This window comes from Colletotrichum abscissum, assembly GCF_030869225.1.
Source record: "Colletotrichum abscissum strain IMI 504890 chromosome Unknown Scaffold_9.1, whole genome shotgun sequence".
Lineage (NCBI taxonomy): Eukaryota > Fungi > Ascomycota > Sordariomycetes > Glomerellales > Glomerellaceae > Colletotrichum > Colletotrichum abscissum.
This window is the reverse complement of record NW_026850536.1, coordinates 71,546-88,312: the sequence shown is the minus strand read 5'-3', so window position 1 is coordinate 88,312 and position 16,767 is coordinate 71,546. Positions and strand designations below refer to the sequence as shown.

Genomic DNA, 16,767 nt, shown 5'->3' with positions numbered 1-16,767 from the left:
TGGTCCTCCTGAGTCAGAAATGAACACGAAAAAGGCCTTACACCACTGCCCAATCTAGCCCGAGCGACGGACGTGGCTTCGGGTGTTGGACCCAAGAAGGCAAGCAGCGAAATCCTAGTGCTAAACCAAAAAGCAGGTTTAGTCGCGGAGGCGCAGATTGTTGAGATGAAAGCCCGACGGCGTGTGGTGTCAGTCCTGCCATTCCTGCTAGAAGGAAGGTTGCTGAACGTCTGCCGCGACACAATCTTGGATCTAAGGCATATCGAGTCTGCGTAACGGTCGGACCACTCCCACGTGCTGATGAGTGAGCCGGGTCCAATAAAGAGCGAGTGCGAGGTCGTCGAGATTGTATTAAAGCTGAACCTTGGAGGGAGCCCGGCGGGTGTGAGTATGATCGGCAGTCACAGCAAAGTGCCGTGTCGTCGGCATGTGGCGTCTTCGTCCTGTAAGCTTGTGAGAGAGAGCAAGGTTCGTTCGCTGGAATGAACTTCAGCTGCTGCCCGAAGGAGCCATGCGCACCATGCACTCTCCAACCTGCTGCCCAGCAAGAAGGTTGGTGTTCAGGGGTTGGAGGATCTGGAACTCCACTCGGAGCGAGGATCCCGTCCAGAATGGACCCAGAGCCACGGAGAGGCCCTGCCCGCTGGCCGATGCGCAGTGCAATTTGGGAAAGGAAGATCTCATTCCAAGAAGATGGAAATTCTCCGGCGAAGTACCGCAGCCTTCTTCCAGCCACTTTGTGGCTCACCAAAGGTCTCCACTTTAACTTCCTCTCAGGTCTCTATGTACTTTTGGTGGAAGGTACGGTGGGGTCCCCAGAAGCTCTGGCTTTCAATTACTGTGTAGTTCTTCACCAGCGAAGCGCGTCCCGGTCGCGTCTAGAGGCATTCCCCCGCGAAAACCTTAGCGACTCGCAAAAGCCTCTAGGACATGCCAACTACGGCCGTTATGACACGCTGTCAAACCCCCAGATACACGATTCAGTCTTAAGCCTTACCACGCCGAAATGAACATTGTCCGAGAACACTACAACGATGGCAACCGTGCCTTCCTTCAAGCCTTCCTGGCTCGGGGCACCCTCACATACGAAGACGCACAGCCCATTCTAGCCGGAATCTTCACCATCGAAGCCCAAGATGGCGAGCCAGTCGCTCCCGAACAGGTCACGATGGAGGACTTCGACTCTTATCTGCAAGCTGCAGCCGAAGGCGTCTCCTTCTTTGACTATGAGATACGAAGCACGATCCATCAAGTCACCAAGAAGCGCATCTACGCTCTCGTGAACACCGCCTCCGACCCCATGACGCAGCTGGCGACCACATACAACGCAGAACAGATTGCCTTTACAAAGAGGTTATTGGACGCCATGTTCGAGACATATAACTCCCCGCGCATGGAGCTCATGTGCATCACGGAGATGCAGGCTATTAAGCTGGCTCGCCCTCCTCGGCAGAACAACAATCATAACGACGAGAACGGAGAACCCACGCAGACGCAGTCTTCCTCGGACAAGGGGCTTAAGCACAGCGAAGTGGAAGACATGCTGGCGAACCTAGTGAACCAGGGTTGGTTAGAGAAGTCCAAGGACGGGTTCTACAGCCTCAGCCCAAGAGCACTGCTTGAGCTCAGGGCATGGCTGATTGACTCGTTCAACGACCCCGACGCGGCCGCGCAAGATTGGCAGCGCATCAAGTTCTGCGAGGCGTGTAGGGAAATCGTCACAGTTGGACAACGGTGCGCGGAACGAGACTGCAACGCGCGCCTGCACAATACATGTCAAGAAGGTTACTGGCGCACTCAACGGAGTCACAAGTGTCCCAGGTGCTCAAAGGACTGGGATGGTGAACACTATGTTGGAGAGCAGGCTATGACCAGCACAGAGGCATATCAAAGGGGCCGCCGGAGGAGTGGAGGTGGCAGGAAGAGTAATGCGGCAGACGAAGTCATGCACGAAAACGGGGAGCATGGAGACGAAGAAGAAGAAGACGAGGATGAGGCATGATGAAGCATAGAAAGATGTGGAAGCTCTACCCGCGGGATGCGATGGGCAGTTGCCAGAAAAGATACCCCACGATGGCGGCTAACTCAGCCGAACCACTCAATATTTACCAATAGCATACAATACCTTACATAACGCCCAGACAACTGTCAAAGGGGACTGGATGAGCCGCAATGCTCTTAGAGGTTCTTCATTTGCCCATACCAGCCCCAACAAAAGAGGCGAATTCTGAACGGGTGATCATTCATGCTCTTCCATTGGATGCCTCCGGCGCAACCTCAAACAACTGGACCGCTCTTAAGCGAACCGGCAGCTGTATCCGGATCTCCACTCTTGTCCATTGCACCGCCACATCGGAGGCCGCTGCAAGGGTGACATCACATGTGGCTGTGTGAGCTACCCCCCAGCTTGCCCGCTCAACCAATCTAACACATGAACTTGGACGACGTGACGCCGCATGATAGAGCGCAGGGCCCTGGCCCAGACCCAGACCGCATGTGATTCAGAACAAGCGCTTGGCCGTTGTAATAAAATAAACCTGTTCCGACCGCCTCACTACAACGCTCTTGCATCTTGTTCGAGGAAACTACAACTTTCTTTGCCGTGATTCTTTGTTGACAGCATACTGGATCACAGAACTTGTCAACCAGTACGCCACCCTGGGACTCTGTTGGTTCCTCCCCAGAGAAACCTAAACTTCGTTGCCCAAGATGTTGGAATACCTGAGCTACAAGAAGTTCAAAAAGTACAAGACAGAGAAGGAGGCAAAAGAGGCGGCAGCAGCAGAAGGTGAGGTGGAACACAACAACGGTTCGCCAGCACCATTACCATCACCAGGCAAGCTTCACCCAGACTCGCGACCATCAGCCACAAGACGCCAAACGAGCTCGCAGTCCGTCTCGACAACAGCAAGCGCAGCGACAGGAGGCGGAGGCCCCGCGCCTCTCCTCAACCGCAAAGATGAGGCCTTCTTCAGACGCATCCTCGCCGACGCCAACGACGTCGACTCGGACGACGAGAGCGTCCGGCCCGCCCTGCCCCCGCGCAGCAAGACGCCAGAGTACATCTGGGAGGACTCTGACGGGTCCCGGCGCGCCGCCGCCGCCGCCGAGAAGCAGACGCCCAAGAAGGCCGCGACAGCAGCGGTAGACCCCCAAGACGCAAATGCCTCGGGCAGCAGTTCCAAAATTCCCAGCAAGATCGCCTTCCTCTTCAACAAGGCCAAAGGAACCCTCGACGACAAGGACAAGCAGCTCGCCCCAACAAAGACAAACGTCCCACCAAAGGAAGCCGCCCGCGAAGAAGACGACCTCTCCCGCGTGCTCGACGACCTCAACCTGTCGGCGCGCAACAACAAAGCCGTGCCCTTATCCGCAGAATCCTCCGAGCTCGTCTCCAAATTCACCCTCGTCCTAAAGGACCTCGTCAACGGCGTGCCCACCGCCGCAGACGACCTCAAGGCCCTCGTCGAGGACCGCGACGGCACCCTCGCAAAGACGTTTGACAAGCTCCCCAACAGCATGAAGAAGCTCGTCACCCAGCTCCCGGACAAGTTCACCGCCAGCCTGGGACCCGAGGTCCTCGCCGCCGCCGCGAAAGCACAGGGCGTCAACCACGCGGAATTCGCCGCCGAGGAAGGCATCAAGGGCGCCGCGAAGAAGATGTTCACGCCCACGAGCCTCGCGGACCTCGTCACCAAGCCGGGCGCCGTCGTGGGCATGCTCAAGGCCATCGTCAACGCTCTCAAGCTGCGCTGGCCGGCCTTTATCGGCGCAAACGTCATCTGGAGCGTTTCCATCTTCCGTAAGTCTTTTCTACCCCTTGACCAGTCCTTCGTCTTCCAGAATCAGGAGTAGAATGCTAACATGATTCCCCTTCAAAAGTCCTCCTCTTCGTCCTGTGGTACTGCCACAAGCGCGGGCGCGAAGAACGCATCAAGCGCGAAAACGCGCCCGAAATCATCGACGGCTCCGGCCGCATCGAAGAACTCCCCGATGACCCGGCCCTCATGGCGGGTCCCTCCCGCTCGCGCACCGAGCCGGTGGTGCGGTCGTCAGATCGTCCGCGCAGCCAGCGCAGCGAACGAAGCCGGCGGAGCGGCCGACACAGCTCCGGACGGACGACGCCTCAGCGACGGGCGTCGCCGGGCCCCGATTCCCCTAGACGGAGGTCGACAAGGAAGTAAATAGGGGGGCCTGTCGCGTGCTTTGGAAGTTGACCGACTTTTCTTCCTTTTCCACAATTCTTTTCTTTTATAATGACCCTTACGGCTGGCGTCTCCTTGAACTCTGCGACGAATGATTCAGAACGATGTTTGAATGAAATGGACAGGCAAGGATGAGAACTACATGATGAGAGAGATGAAATACATTCATTCTCGTTATATATATATTTTTTTACCATCCTTACCTTCTGGAAAATTAAGGGCCCTCTATGTGGAGAGGACATTTTCCCTACTCAATGTTTCTCACCCAGTGATAGTTTTTATGTACAGCTATGAATTGGAATGCAAAGACTTTCATAGTCGCAAAGTCTGTCTGGGTATCTTCCGGAGCGCAAAACAGAAAAAGAATTGCCTACTGTGTCTCACAACATTGCCTCCCCCATCGTGAGGGTCATCCCTTCTAATCGTCCTGAACCAACTCCTTAATCTCCTCGCGTCCACCAGCAGCAAGACTGCCCGTCTGACCAGCCTTCTCGCCCCCCTGACCGAAACGATCAATGACTTTGCAGCCATCCTGGACCCAAAAGTCAACCTCGTCAATGATGTCATAGACGATATCTTCGACAATCTGCTCCGTGTACCGCTCCGAGACCGGCCGCACCTGATCCAGACCAGGGTACGCGGGCACCGAGGATGACGCTGCTACCTTCTTGGATTCTTCCTGTCCGGCGTCGATCATGGACACCTCATTGTCGTCGGGACTCTCTTCTAGCCCGGGAGGCGGGAACCAAAAGTCGGGGCCAAAGTTGACCTCGGCAGCACCGCCTCTGAAGACGCTCACAGCGGGATAGTAGCCGAGCATACCATTGTCGAGGCCCTCGCGAGCACCGATTTGTCCCTGCGGCTTGGAGGCCGGGGGCAGGAAGGCGAGAAGGTCGGTGAAAGGGGTGCCCATGAGCACGCCGTTCTTGTACACCTTGATGAAGGATCCAGGAAGCGTACGGAGGGCAGGGACGACGTGGTTAGGGTTGGGCGGTTCGACCGAGTTGGCCGGGCCGGAGGAGACGGGCGAAGGGTTCATGAGGTCCTCGAGCTCCTTGGTTGTGTGGTAATCAATCTTCTCAAAGTAGATGTGCGACTTGAAGCGAATGGGGATGCGATCACGGACAATATTGGGCGCATCGAAATTTGTGCTGTCATCGTCCAAGCCGGTATCAACGGCCGGGTTGTACTGGCCAGCCAGGACCTTGCGCTGCAGGCGTTCCGAAGGCAGCTGGATCTCCAGGCCGATGACATCGCCCTCCCGGATGCCCTCTCCCTCGGGGAAGAAGGACTTGGGTCGTGACATGTAAACCTTCTCGCCTCCAACGTCGCGCAAGCCGTAACTGTATGCGTCGAATCCTACTGGCGCATCCAAAGTTGCCTCTCTTCTCGCGAAACCCATGCGCACGTGGCCATGCGACTCGGGCTTCTCATCTCCGCTTGTCTTGTCGACAATTCCTCTTGTAATCTTGGTCTCCCAGTAGAACCGTCCCTCCCGGATAGCGACATTCGCGCGCGTCATGCGGAAACCCTTGTTGGTCGTAATATGAAGGCCCGTCTGGTCAAAGAACAGATGAGTTGCGCTGTCCTCGAAGCTGAGATGAGGCCCTGTCGGCTCTGCTTCGGTACCTCGGTAGTATAGTGCTGAGGGGAATCCGGGGTCCGCTATACAGTGAGTGTAGTGGTAGCTCTTCTTATTGTGAACACTTTGGTCTTGTTAGCATTTTCAGTCAGGCGCACTCCGCTGTCGGCAAACTCACTGCTCCGACGTCTCGTAGAACTGGATCTCGCTTCCATCCAAAGCAGGGACGTTATGGTGATGAGTGAAGCTGGCGCCGCGAGCAGGTTCAAAGTCGGAAGGCTTGGGAGGCGCCAGCTTGTAGCGCATCGGACTGTAGTCGGACTGCTTAGGTTCGCGATGCTTGGGGTCCGGCGTGCCGCGGTTGCTGTCGCCGCCAAAGGCGCCCTTGGATTCGCGCTTCTTCAGCGACTCCTTCTTGTTGCGCTTTGCTGGCATCTCGTCGGCGCCTGGAGGTTTTGGTGTAGATCTGACGTCGGGATTGAGTGGCGAAGGTACAGAAGGAGTAAAGTCTTCTTCGAGAGCAGGTCTCTTCAAGGGGATCGCAGTTGAAGATGGAAGGGAGCCGCCCGGGGTCGGCTCCCGTGGAGGAGGAGGCGTGCCTGAATCAGAGGCCATTGGAACGTCTATTCAATTCGAACGTGAAGTTTCCTTGTGTGTTCAAGCCGTGAAAGTGGGTGCGCGGTTGGAGGGGTGCTGCAGTGGGTGGAGGAGTGGTGAACAATGGAAGAGTTTCGAGGTCTTGGTTCCTGTCGCGAGGCGCGTGTTTCACAGGTCGAAATTTTGGGAGTTGCACCAGGGAAGCTTCAGCACACCCCGCGTCAGCCATGGAAGCTCGGTCTGTCGTCACGCAGGGGGGTCTTAGCGGGTAGCCAGGGGTCTAGTTCCTCCCCCGGCCATCAATAGGCACTTGGGCTAGAACCTGGCGGGGCAGGCAGGTAGGTACTGCAGGTTGCTGCATATGACACCTAGCTGGAGCTTGGTCATCCCAGAGAACCAACCTGGAAAGCTCACCTTATTACAGCCTCTCTCACATGTCTTTCACAAGAGGTTTTGTTTGGTGCTTTTTGAGATATACTCCAAGAGCTATGAACCTTATTATGACTTTTCCCTCAAGTGAGCCTTGTGATGAATCAATCTCTTTGAGAACAACGACTTTAGGCCACCATATCGCACACATTGGTTCTGGCTTTTTGTAAATCAGATCAGCACTTGAAGTGGGACTTGTCTTTCGCTCTATCAGCTCTCTATCGGACACCATGCCCCTTCTACTATGCCGTCAAACGCCAGTCCCATGTTTATCCTTACAAAGTGTACAGAGGGGGTTGTTTGTACAATGTTTTGTTTTTTCTCCATCCAACCCTGGTATCACCCGTTTCCAGCCCAACCTTCAAAACCTCCTTAGATGGCACGCTCCTGCTCTTCCACTGGTGGATCCCAAGTCTCTAATGACTTGAGAATGCGTTGGTACAAGAACAGCATGGTGCCGCTCTGAATAAAAGTCCAGACACCACGGGGACCCACGCCCCTGAACCATCCACTGAGCCCCTCCGTCTGGTAAATGACTTTGAGACCTTCGATGACGGACGAGGTCTGCAAGTTGACCGCGCCTGGTCGCGGGGTATGCGTCGAGGGTGAAGACGTTGAAATGTTGCGCGTCTGAGATTTTGACGTTGAAGCGTGCGCAGCGCCCTTGACCGCCGGCTTCATCTCTTTGGGCAACAGATCAGGGTGCACCTGCGTCTGCAAACGCGTCTTGACGACGTCCAGAGGACATGTCATAATGCCAGCCAAACTGCCGGCGAGACCGCCGGTAAGGAGCTCTAGCGGCACACCAACATCTCTGCTCTGCTTGTAGGTGCGTGCCCAGGCGTGAAATTGCTCCCAAAACATAAACTGAAGTGCTGAAAATGGGAGGTCACGGGCCAGTGTTGCTTGGTAACCGTGGAAGAGCGCAGCCGGTCCTTCGTGACGGACAATTGTCCGCGCCGCATCAACGGTTCCTCTGTAGTTGTAGCCCGATTTGAAATAGGGGTTATTATACCGTCCTTGTAACTGCAAGCGGGTCTTTAACACCTCGGATGGAACGTAAACGATGGAGCCGGCTAAATCTCCGAGAAAGCCTTGAAAACAGTCAGTTAGTTAGTGTCTCTCGACAGCACAGCGCGAGGATCGACGAACCAGCTGTGAGGTAGGCCAGGTGCTGTTGCACACCATGGTCGATGAGAAACCGTTTACTCCATTCGTACGTCCCAAAAAACATCATCGTGCCCGGAAGAGAACCACCCAAAGCCGGTATCCATCCGCCGTAAAGACCTCGTCGGACGCCCTCTTGCCGTAGTATCTTGTAGTATGACGAGCCCAGAGACGTGTATTTTGGCGGTATGTGCGGGTCGCCCTGTTGCCGCGTCTTGACCGTGTCCAGGGAGTGCATGAGCATGTCGCCCGTCGAACCTCCGACACCTCCAGCAATCATGGCGTGGAGGTAAGGCGGGCGGCCCTCCTCTTCGAAAGAGTCGTCTTGTAAACTCATATCCTCCTGTCTAAAAGATTGTCCGACTGTTCTGATATCCGGCAAAAGTCCTCCCGTCTGTACCGCATATCTATCCTCCTCGAACGAGGCCGCCGCCGCCGGGGTCGAAGCCGAGATGCCCCCCTGAATCGTTTGCGCGTTATTGTCGGCCGGAGCTAGGGAGCTGACGATGCGGTCAGCGACGGACATTTGCGAGTGATGCCTGTCGTTGTTTGACCAGGCACTCTCTGGTCTGCGTCAAGGGTTCGGTCCCTCTCGGTCCTGAAATGCTGACGTCGGTCGGTTTCGATGTCGAAGGGGAGAAGAGAGATTCGCGGTTGGGCACTGGTGAGTTCCCGCTGCGGGACGACAGGAGAAATAACGCAGTAAACGGGCTTCGAGGGAAATTGAAGGAGATGCCTCCTCGTCGTTGTTTGTCGCGTGGGTTAATTGGCGCTGTCAAAAACTTGGCGGCGGCGAGGAGGAGCAGCAGCTGCAGATAATGATATCGAAATTTCATGCAGGGTTCCCGACTCTGGGAATTTTTGTTGGCGGTGCACAGACCACATGCAATGCTGTAGGTACTCCCGCTGCGTCACCGTCGGGTGAGCTCCCGTCTCTTTCTTTCATCAGCTGCAAGTGTCGACTGAATCAGCCGGACCTAAGGCCCTGGGCTGAAAGCCCGGTCCCGAGAGCTCCGAGCTGTAACGCGGGACAGCCCGCGCCGCTTCAAAGATGGCGGGATTTTGAAATGCCCGGACTTAAGGACCAGATAGATCAATCGTCATTAGAAACAATCTTGAATACTCAGAGGGGAGTTGAAGTTGAAAGTACCCAGTCGTTGACCAACTACCTCATGGTATACATAAACTTTTGATGTCCCTGTAACCCAAATCCAGGACTCTCTTAGTGTCCCGCTCACATGCTTATTCATACACGAAGCCATTCGCGCTTCAGTATCTATCCTTGAATTTGTGGTCTTCCCATTTCACGCGGCCAAACTTGCGCCAAGGCCAGATATTCCATATGCATTTTCCTGTCACCAGCGCCATAGATATCGGACCGTACGTATTACTGTCCAGCGTCTGATCCTGTGGCCCATCTCCCTCCACCCAAATATGGCCCTGCGGTACCCTGACCACTCTCTCCGGATACGGTGCTCTCGTTGTGACATATTCGCCTTCCAGCGCGACGACTCTCTTGATCGCTACGGTTTCGGGATGGAAAGGGCTCCTGTGAAAAGCAAGCAAAAGGGTCAGCTCGCCGTTCGGCTTCTCAACCTTCATGATACGAAGCGCAAGTGAAAACGCACCTAAATGTGACAATCATGCCTCTCTGGAGCCCGTAGGAGGGTTTCCACCTCCAATTGAGCACCATATCATTTGCAGTCGTCTTATTGCGATCCTCGTTATAGTAGGGGTACATGGAGCCGCCGCTGATGCTCGTGATGGTCGCAACATGGTCGTTGAATGTAATCACGACCGGGATCCAGGTCGCAAGCCCGAGCAGGCGAAGCGTGGTGTCACCGAGGAAGCTCCCTCGTGCGCGCGCCCATAGCGACCGGGAAGCCATGGGCGCAAGATATTGTCAGGTTTTCGCGGAGGTTTGACGCGCTGTGCCTTGGGAACAGCGCCTTCTCTCCTGTTGCAGGTAGAATTGTCGCGAGGAAGGTTTCGAGCTCGCCATCATCTCATGTTGTTATCTTATCTCTTATCTTATCAATTCTATCACCAGAAAGTACTGGAGCTTTGGGAACATCAACTAAGGTACGCCTAACAACTCCCCCCTACATGCGGGACTTTCGAGATTCCATCGTACGATTCGATATCTCTTTATTTGACAATTGTATGAAAATCATGATTATTTTATATTTATCTTGGTCAGCAGAGAACATTTAAAGATAAGTAATGAACCGCACAATCGAGTTGAAGTGTAGTAATCATATGACACGGTTGCCTCTGCCGATTCGTCTCTTTACGTTCTGTTGCTCAGGCCCAATCTTCTAGTCATATATATCTTCAATGAATCAAAATATTCTTTATTCTTAAATCTCTAGGGTGAGACGAGAATCACGAAATTTCTAGTACATGCAATATATACTTCGAACAAAGAACATCACAATGTGAGCCCAAAAAGGAAAGAGTTCAACCCTTAGTGGCGATTTGGGGGCTACTTCTCTTGGTTTTCATGTTGGGAATCGAAGTCGAACTCGTAGCCTGTCGTCGAGTAGGCTGTTGGCGCGACTGAATTTTTTGATTGTTGACCATAAACCTCTCCACCACCTAGCCAGTTTTACCTGATCCGTCGACCTAGACGGGCGCCTTCTGGTTGATGACTGGAATGGAATTGGAGGGACCTACCTATATGGGCTTCCTGTGTATATTCTGGTGTAATCAGGTGATAGGAAAGTTATCGGATGAAGGGCTGGCAAAGCAGTCCTCAGGTAGGTATCTAGGAACTAGTTGTTCTTGCCCCCAGCATCTCGCCTCGATTGAGAACCTCCAACGAAACCGTCAGGAGCATTCTGCTCCACGCAGGAGATCAAACCGCTCGGTCACCGCAACAACAACGACGTCCGCGCCGATAAAATGGCAAGTCCACAAGCATCGGTACTGTATGTGGATTATGCGGATTCGGCTATTGGAGGACGACTTTACTTAGGGGGATGTCACTGACATTTGTTCTTTGATGAGCCGTCAGGTAGTGTCCGGGGAAAGCTACTGTCATCAATTGGGTTGATTATGATAGACATATTCGTCTTCTCGCTAAGTGCCCTAGCTTGTGGTAAGGTCGGCCATACATCGTATTTATTGAAACGGATCATTCGTCTCATCGTATCATCAGTCCGTCGCTCACTCACAATCAGCCAGAATGAAATAATTTTGAAATGTTTAGACTCTTTTTTGGTCGTCTCATTAGAATCACTCTGGATTCCCAGCCTGCCAGTACGCTCATTCTACCAGCCGCCCCTTTTTTGTTGTGATGACGTTGACTCTAAAGGAAAAATCTAAACCTCCGGGTTGTCGTCGCTCTCAGAGACACTCTCGTCACCACTGACCTCGGCGTTCTCGCGCTCCCTCTTCTCCATGAGAGCCTGCAGCTCGGCGTCGTCGCTCTCCGTAACGGCCTTGGGCTCCATCTTCACCACCAACGAACCGCCCGCAGCCTCGATGCTGTTGCGGATCTCGACAATGGCCTCCTCGAGGCGGGTGATACCGAGGTTCTTGTCCAGACACGTGCTGGTCAGAACGTACAGAGGGGGGGACACGAGTCTGACCTTGACCTGGGTCTGGTCGTCGTTGCGCGCCTCGGCGGTGCGCAGGGCGTTCTTGACAGCGTCGATACCCTCGTATCCGAAGCAGGTGACCTCAACGTCGGCACGGACCTTTGTAGGTTGAGGGGTGAGACGCTTCGCGATATATGACTTCAACTCCTCGGAGACGGCCTCGCTGGGGAAGGTGGCGTCGTTCCAGACCTCGGCGTTCCTTTACTTACGCATCAGTATTCACAATCCCTCTTGCTATAGCGAAACATAGTCCTCAACTCACGTGATAGACAGCTTGAAGGCGTCAATCGCATGGCCGTACTTCTTGTTGAGGGGCCATGCGATGGTCTCGTAGAGCTGCTCGATCGGGGTAAGGGTCTTCTCGGCAACGTGGCGCATGATGGAGTGGACCATCTTGCCCTTGTTGTACCGCTCCTCGCACTTGATGATATCCTCTGGCGACACACGACGCTTGGAAAGATCGATATAACCCTTCTCCTTGTCGACACGAAGGACGACGACAACCTCGTTGCGGCCCACACGGATGAGCTTCTGGATACTTCTGATGCGACGTCTCGAAAGTTCGGAAAGCAGAATCATGCCGTCAATGTTGTCGTACTCGAGAAGCTTGACGTAGGCACCCATCTCGGCAATCTATATCACCAGTCAGACCCGGATGTTCCCTCTCTCTCGCTCTCATGTACCCTTCATATCCACGGCGACCGGGTGGGTTGGGGCGGTTCGGTTCGCCGTGTGCGTTGGGCCGGCGGGGCACAAACCTGCTTGACGTTGACCATGACGAACTCATCGATCTCGGGGTACTTGTTTTCGAAGTATCGAAAGTGACTGTAGTTCGGTTCCGCCATCTTGGCTACTGGTGCTCGATGTCGTCGAGTACGAAGGGTGGTGGTGGCGGTTGGGTGGTGTTGTTGAAGGTGGTCGGCCAACAGGTGTGGAGGGGCGGGGTGCGAAAGAAGGTGCGCGGGCTTTTTACACGTCCTTCCGGTCTTTGGATAGCTTGTTTCCTCTGTGCTCGGTGGAGAGTCGGCCTACTCGTCGGTCTTGATATCGCTTGCGGTGGGATCAGTTGCTCGGGGGCGACGTCGAAAAGCGAAAGAAGCGGCCTTTTGGGTGTGAGCGGCGTTACGTTGGTGATTGGGCGATCGAGTCACAATTTTGCTACTGCGGTTCACAAATCGCAGAAATCCGAACAATGGTGGGGGGTGCTTTCGGGGCGGTAGTCCATGGCAGAATCGGTGCTGATTCGACCGATAAGCTCTGCTTCGCTTATCGCCACGTGAGCGCCCCTCCAACCAAATTGTTCAGGTAAACAGACCCCAGAAGCTAACGCCCAGGTACACCCAGAGCTGCTTGCTGTTAGAGGCGCATTGAGCTACTTCACCGTAAGAGCTTCAACAACATCAGAACAATAATCCCAAAAATGGCACCCGGTGAGTTTTCGGGGGACTTCGACCTCAAATCTCGCTCCAACAATATTGACCAACTACTAATACTTCAGCAGCATCCCAATTCGAGCTGGCGCAACCGCCTAGCGACGCCATCTCCTCGCTTTCATATGCGCCCGAGTCGCCTACCAGACTTCTGGTGTCCTGCTGGGACAAGAAGATCTACCTCTACGACACACATAGCGGAGGCGAAGATGCGCCAGGCATTCTCATCAAAGCCATTGAGTTCCGGGCGCCTGTCCTGGACGTAACCTTTGGCGCGACAGATAACGAGGCCTACGCGGCGTGTTTAGACCACTGCGTCTACAAGTATGGCGAATCATGAAGCTCCCACTGGCCATTGGACGAAGCTGACGCTTTCTATTCAGGATCGACCTTGAGACAGAAGAGAAGCAAGTCATTGCGCAACACGGTGCGCCTGCACGATGTGTAGTTTACAGCCCAGGGCACTGTGAGTGATGTCTCAGCTATGCCGACCTTTCGCCGCGCCGTTCTGACCAACCTCACAGCTCTCCTCATCTCCGCCTCTTGGGACCTCACCCTCCAGATTCACAACGCAAAGTCGCCCTCTGATACGAACATCACCGTCCAGCTGCCCGGAAAGCCCCATGCCTTGGCAGCTAGCCCCTCAAAGGTCGTCGTTGCCATGACCGCACGCCTCGTCAACATCTACGACCTGACCAACATTCCCGCCCTCTTCGCCGAGCCCGGCCCTCACGACATCAAGCCCTGGCAGCAGCGCGAGTCGTCGCTCAAGTTCCTCACCCGCGCCATCTCCTGCATGCCCAACGACGCCGGCTACGCCACCAGCAGTATCGAGGGTCGCGTCGCCGTTGAATGGTTTGAGGACTCGGCTGAGTCCCAGGCTCGCAAGTACGCCTTCAAGTGTCATCGCGCGGCTGCGCCTGATGGCGAGGGCGATATCGTGTACCCGGTCAACGCCATGACGTTCCACCCCGTTTACGGCACCTTTGCCTCGGGTGGTGGTGATGGGACAGTCGCCTTGTGGGACGCCGAGGCCAAGCGCAGGATGAAGCAGTACCAAAAGTTCCCCGATAGCGTCGCGGCTCTAGCTTTCTCCAAGGATGGCAAGTACCTCGCCGTTGGTGTCTGCCCAGGTTTCGAAACAGGCATGGAGGACTATAGCGCTGAAGGCAAGGCAAGCGTGTTCATCCGTGAGCTTGGCGAAACGGAAGCCAAGGGCAAGGGTGCGAAGTGATCGACTACGGCCTTTAGAAACCTGTGATGGAATCTTACAAGACTTGTGGGCGCACGGCGTTTGAGGTGGTTTACATATGCAAGCATTTCTTTTTAAAGGACTGGGAGGTTAACGGAAAAGCCTGGTATCTATTATATCAGATGATACCCATGGTATTGGGTGAGAAGCGTGGCTGTTGATAAATCTTGATAGTCTCCATCAAGCTAATTCTCCCAAGAGTCTCCCAGCGAGGAAGCTTTGTACACAGTTACGATGATCATGCATGCCTCCATATTCTCCGCATTCCTGAAATTCGCGTGCATACCCACATCTCCATTGTGTTGCTATTTAGCAACCAGGTGCGCCTTGTTCTTGTTTTCGATAACTCTGCCTTTCGCTGGAAAAGGTTCCATTGGGACGTGGTCTAAGGTCTGTGAATGCGCCAGTCCAAACCGATTCTCCCTGTAACCCAGCCGGCCAAGCCTTTGGGGTTTCTCCATCTGCATATGTTTCCCCGGTGCTCATGAGACCAAGGGAGGTCTTATGTCCGGCATCTGGCTTCATCTTAGTCATGGTGTTGGCCGGTGTTGTACTGTCTGTTGCTGCCAGCTGATTCGTACCCAGCTCGTCGTCAAAAACGTCGCCAACCAGCGCTGTGGCTGAAGCTTCCCGCGAGAGGCTTGATGCGCCTACGTGAGAATCACCACGGGAGACTGCGCACGCTCGGTCCGACTGTAAGGCGTCGTGTCTTGCGGGCTCGATCTCTTCAACATCATCAGATAAGATGAATAGTATACCGGAACGGTGTCTCGATCTTCTATGCCGTGGCAATACTTCGATGGTGCGGAGGGATGGTAAGACTCTGGGGCTTCCGGAATCCTCGTTGATATTGTTCCTCTTGGTATGGTGGAAGTAATTCAAAGTTGCCTCTCCTGGGGACTCTGGCATCGCCGGTAGATCGACTGCTTTAGATGAAGCCCTGACTCTGGTAATTTCTTGTAGATCAGAGTCGATGACAAATCTTTCGCGCATCCTCGAACTCTTTGTATTGCTTCCAAATGATGCAGATTTGATGCCGCAAGATACAGGAAGAGAGCCTATTCCAGGCGGGGCTGGTGATCTCTTTCGCCGCCTCGTGCTCTGTAGCTTGGTGGAGCCGTTGATCTCTCTTGTATCAAAGCCATCCCTGATACTCTGATACATCGGCACCTGGGATCTCTCCGGTGCTGTTAACATCTTGTAATTATCAATTGTCATCTTTGTATGGCATCTCAAGGACGGCCTTCCGCGCTGTCTCTTGAGGGGGCTTGATATCTTTGGCGCAGATAACTGATATTGTTTTGGAACTGGCACATCTCCTGCGGGGTCCCATGCTAGTCAAGCTGTCAGAAGAAATCGCCTTTCATCGCATGAGACTTACCTTCGTTTCGATCGAATTGACTACTCGATCTTGGGAAAGGCGAAAAACTATAATCAACGTCGAGGGGCGTGGCGGGCATGGTGCTACCCATACTCTGAGGCGGTGACTCGCCAATTGACAAGCTTTCCTCGATGCTTGGGAGCGGAGAGCTTTGGTCATGAGTGACCGACTGCCACGTGCCGAAGTTCTGGTCTGACTCTTCGACCTTCACGGTTACCCCAGCAAGGATGTCTGGGTTGATGTCTTGTGGAAAGCCCGGCAGGCTTCGTCTGGCGTCGTTGACTGCATGCAATGTTCTAGGGGGCTCCGATTCGAATGTTTGCCTTCTGACGAATGTGAAAATATCCTTAGAAGCCGACATAATCCCCTGAAGCCTGTTACCTTAATTAGCTAGCTTTGAGAGGCAGGCTTCTAGACTCACGGCGACATAATTGAATAAGAATCAAACAACGTACGGCTTGGGAATCAAGACAAGTGGAAGGAAATCTGTTAAAAATTGAAAAACAGGGGTCAGATCATGGCAGGAAATGCCCAAGAGTGCTTCACAAGTAGTTGCCAGCTGATGAGTTGTTCGTCTTAGGAAAGAGCGAGTGATGGAGCTACTGCTCCTGCTTTGTAAGTAAAGTGAGGAAGGTACCTCCTGCGATACTCCCCGTTACCTTATGCCTCCCTTGCCCGTGCTACGACAACAGGCACTAGAGTAATTGCTTTCTCGCGTGGCAAAGTCCTCACGGTGGGTGCTGATTCGAACCCATCTAGGGATTGTTTGGAAAGCAAGTCCATAAACAGCCATGTAGTGCTCGTCTGATTGTACTAGCTGGATGATCACTCACCTTGTACTTTCTTCACACATTCTCGATGTACTATTGTATACTTGATTTCGGTGAATTTCCCTCGTGTAGTTGGGGGTCTATTGTCATGCGCTCGCTGCCTCTGGCGGATTGGAGGGAATGTTGCAAAACACGCAGACATCACAAGAATGGGTACACCATTTCGAGTTTCCAGGCGCCAGCCTTGAGTTCAGCATCGCAAACTGGATCAGAATCTGGCCAGAAACGTGTATGAAATTGTACTTGAACGGCAGCCAAGCAGCGGTTGTGAACCATGTCGCTTTTCAACAGC

At 53.9% G+C, this 16,767-nt stretch overlaps 8 protein-coding genes across 8 annotated transcripts; 3 read left to right on the top strand and 5 right to left on the bottom strand.

The window, feature by feature from the left end:
- Positions 1-1,006: 1,006 nt before the first annotated feature.
- On the top strand, positions 1,007-2,002 carry CABS01_04531 (RING-like domain-containing protein; the record flags this gene model as incomplete). Its single annotated transcript, XM_060537902.1, has 1 exon — positions 1,007-2,002. The coding sequence occupies one exon, from the start codon at positions 1,007-1,009 to the stop codon at positions 2,000-2,002; it is 996 nt and encodes a 331-aa protein (XP_060389564.1).
- Positions 2,003-2,709: 707 nt separating this feature from the next.
- CABS01_04530 (uncharacterized protein) lies at positions 2,710-4,184 on the top strand (the record flags this gene model as incomplete). The annotated part of the gene is made up of 2 exons (XM_060537901.1): positions 2,710-3,802; positions 3,883-4,184. The coding sequence occupies 2 exons, from the start codon at positions 2,710-2,712 to the stop codon at positions 4,182-4,184; spliced, it is 1,395 nt and encodes a 464-aa protein (XP_060389563.1).
- A 439-nt stretch (positions 4,185-4,623) lies between these two features.
- CABS01_04529 (SPRY domain-containing protein) lies at positions 4,624-6,402 on the bottom strand (the record flags this gene model as incomplete). Its single annotated transcript, XM_060537900.1, has 2 exons — positions 4,624-5,911; positions 5,966-6,402. 2 exons carry the CDS (start codon positions 6,400-6,402, stop codon positions 4,624-4,626), a joined length of 1,725 nt encoding a protein of 574 aa, XP_060389562.1.
- Positions 6,403-7,185: 783 nt separating this feature from the next.
- On the bottom strand, positions 7,186-8,506 carry CABS01_04528 (uncharacterized protein; the record flags this gene model as incomplete). The annotated part of the gene is made up of 2 exons (XM_060537899.1): positions 7,186-7,907; positions 7,966-8,506. 2 exons carry the CDS (start codon positions 8,504-8,506, stop codon positions 7,186-7,188), a joined length of 1,263 nt encoding a protein of 420 aa, XP_060389561.1.
- A 743-nt stretch (positions 8,507-9,249) lies between these two features.
- On the bottom strand, positions 9,250-9,868 carry CABS01_04527 (uncharacterized protein; the record flags this gene model as incomplete). The annotated part of the gene is made up of 2 exons (XM_060537898.1): positions 9,250-9,529; positions 9,609-9,868. 2 exons carry the CDS (start codon positions 9,866-9,868, stop codon positions 9,250-9,252), a joined length of 540 nt encoding a protein of 179 aa, XP_060389560.1.
- A 1,435-nt stretch (positions 9,869-11,303) lies between these two features.
- Positions 11,304-12,427, bottom strand: CABS01_04526 (eukaryotic translation initiation factor 2 alpha subunit; the record flags this gene model as incomplete). Its single annotated transcript, XM_060537897.1, has 3 exons — positions 11,304-11,781; positions 11,845-12,215; positions 12,341-12,427. 3 exons carry the CDS (start codon positions 12,425-12,427, stop codon positions 11,304-11,306), a joined length of 936 nt encoding a protein of 311 aa, XP_060389559.1.
- Positions 12,428-13,002: 575 nt separating this feature from the next.
- Positions 13,003-14,246, top strand: CABS01_04525 (WD domain-containing protein; the record flags this gene model as incomplete). Its single annotated transcript, XM_060537896.1, has 4 exons — positions 13,003-13,012; positions 13,084-13,336; positions 13,396-13,478; positions 13,537-14,246. 4 exons carry the CDS (start codon positions 13,003-13,005, stop codon positions 14,244-14,246), a joined length of 1,056 nt encoding a protein of 351 aa, XP_060389558.1.
- Positions 14,247-14,573: 327 nt separating this feature from the next.
- CABS01_04524 (uncharacterized protein) lies at positions 14,574-16,006 on the bottom strand (the record flags this gene model as incomplete). The annotated part of the gene is made up of 2 exons (XM_060537895.1): positions 14,574-15,598; positions 15,646-16,006. The coding sequence occupies 2 exons, from the start codon at positions 16,004-16,006 to the stop codon at positions 14,574-14,576; spliced, it is 1,386 nt and encodes a 461-aa protein (XP_060389557.1).
- Positions 16,007-16,767: the final 761 nt, after the last annotated feature.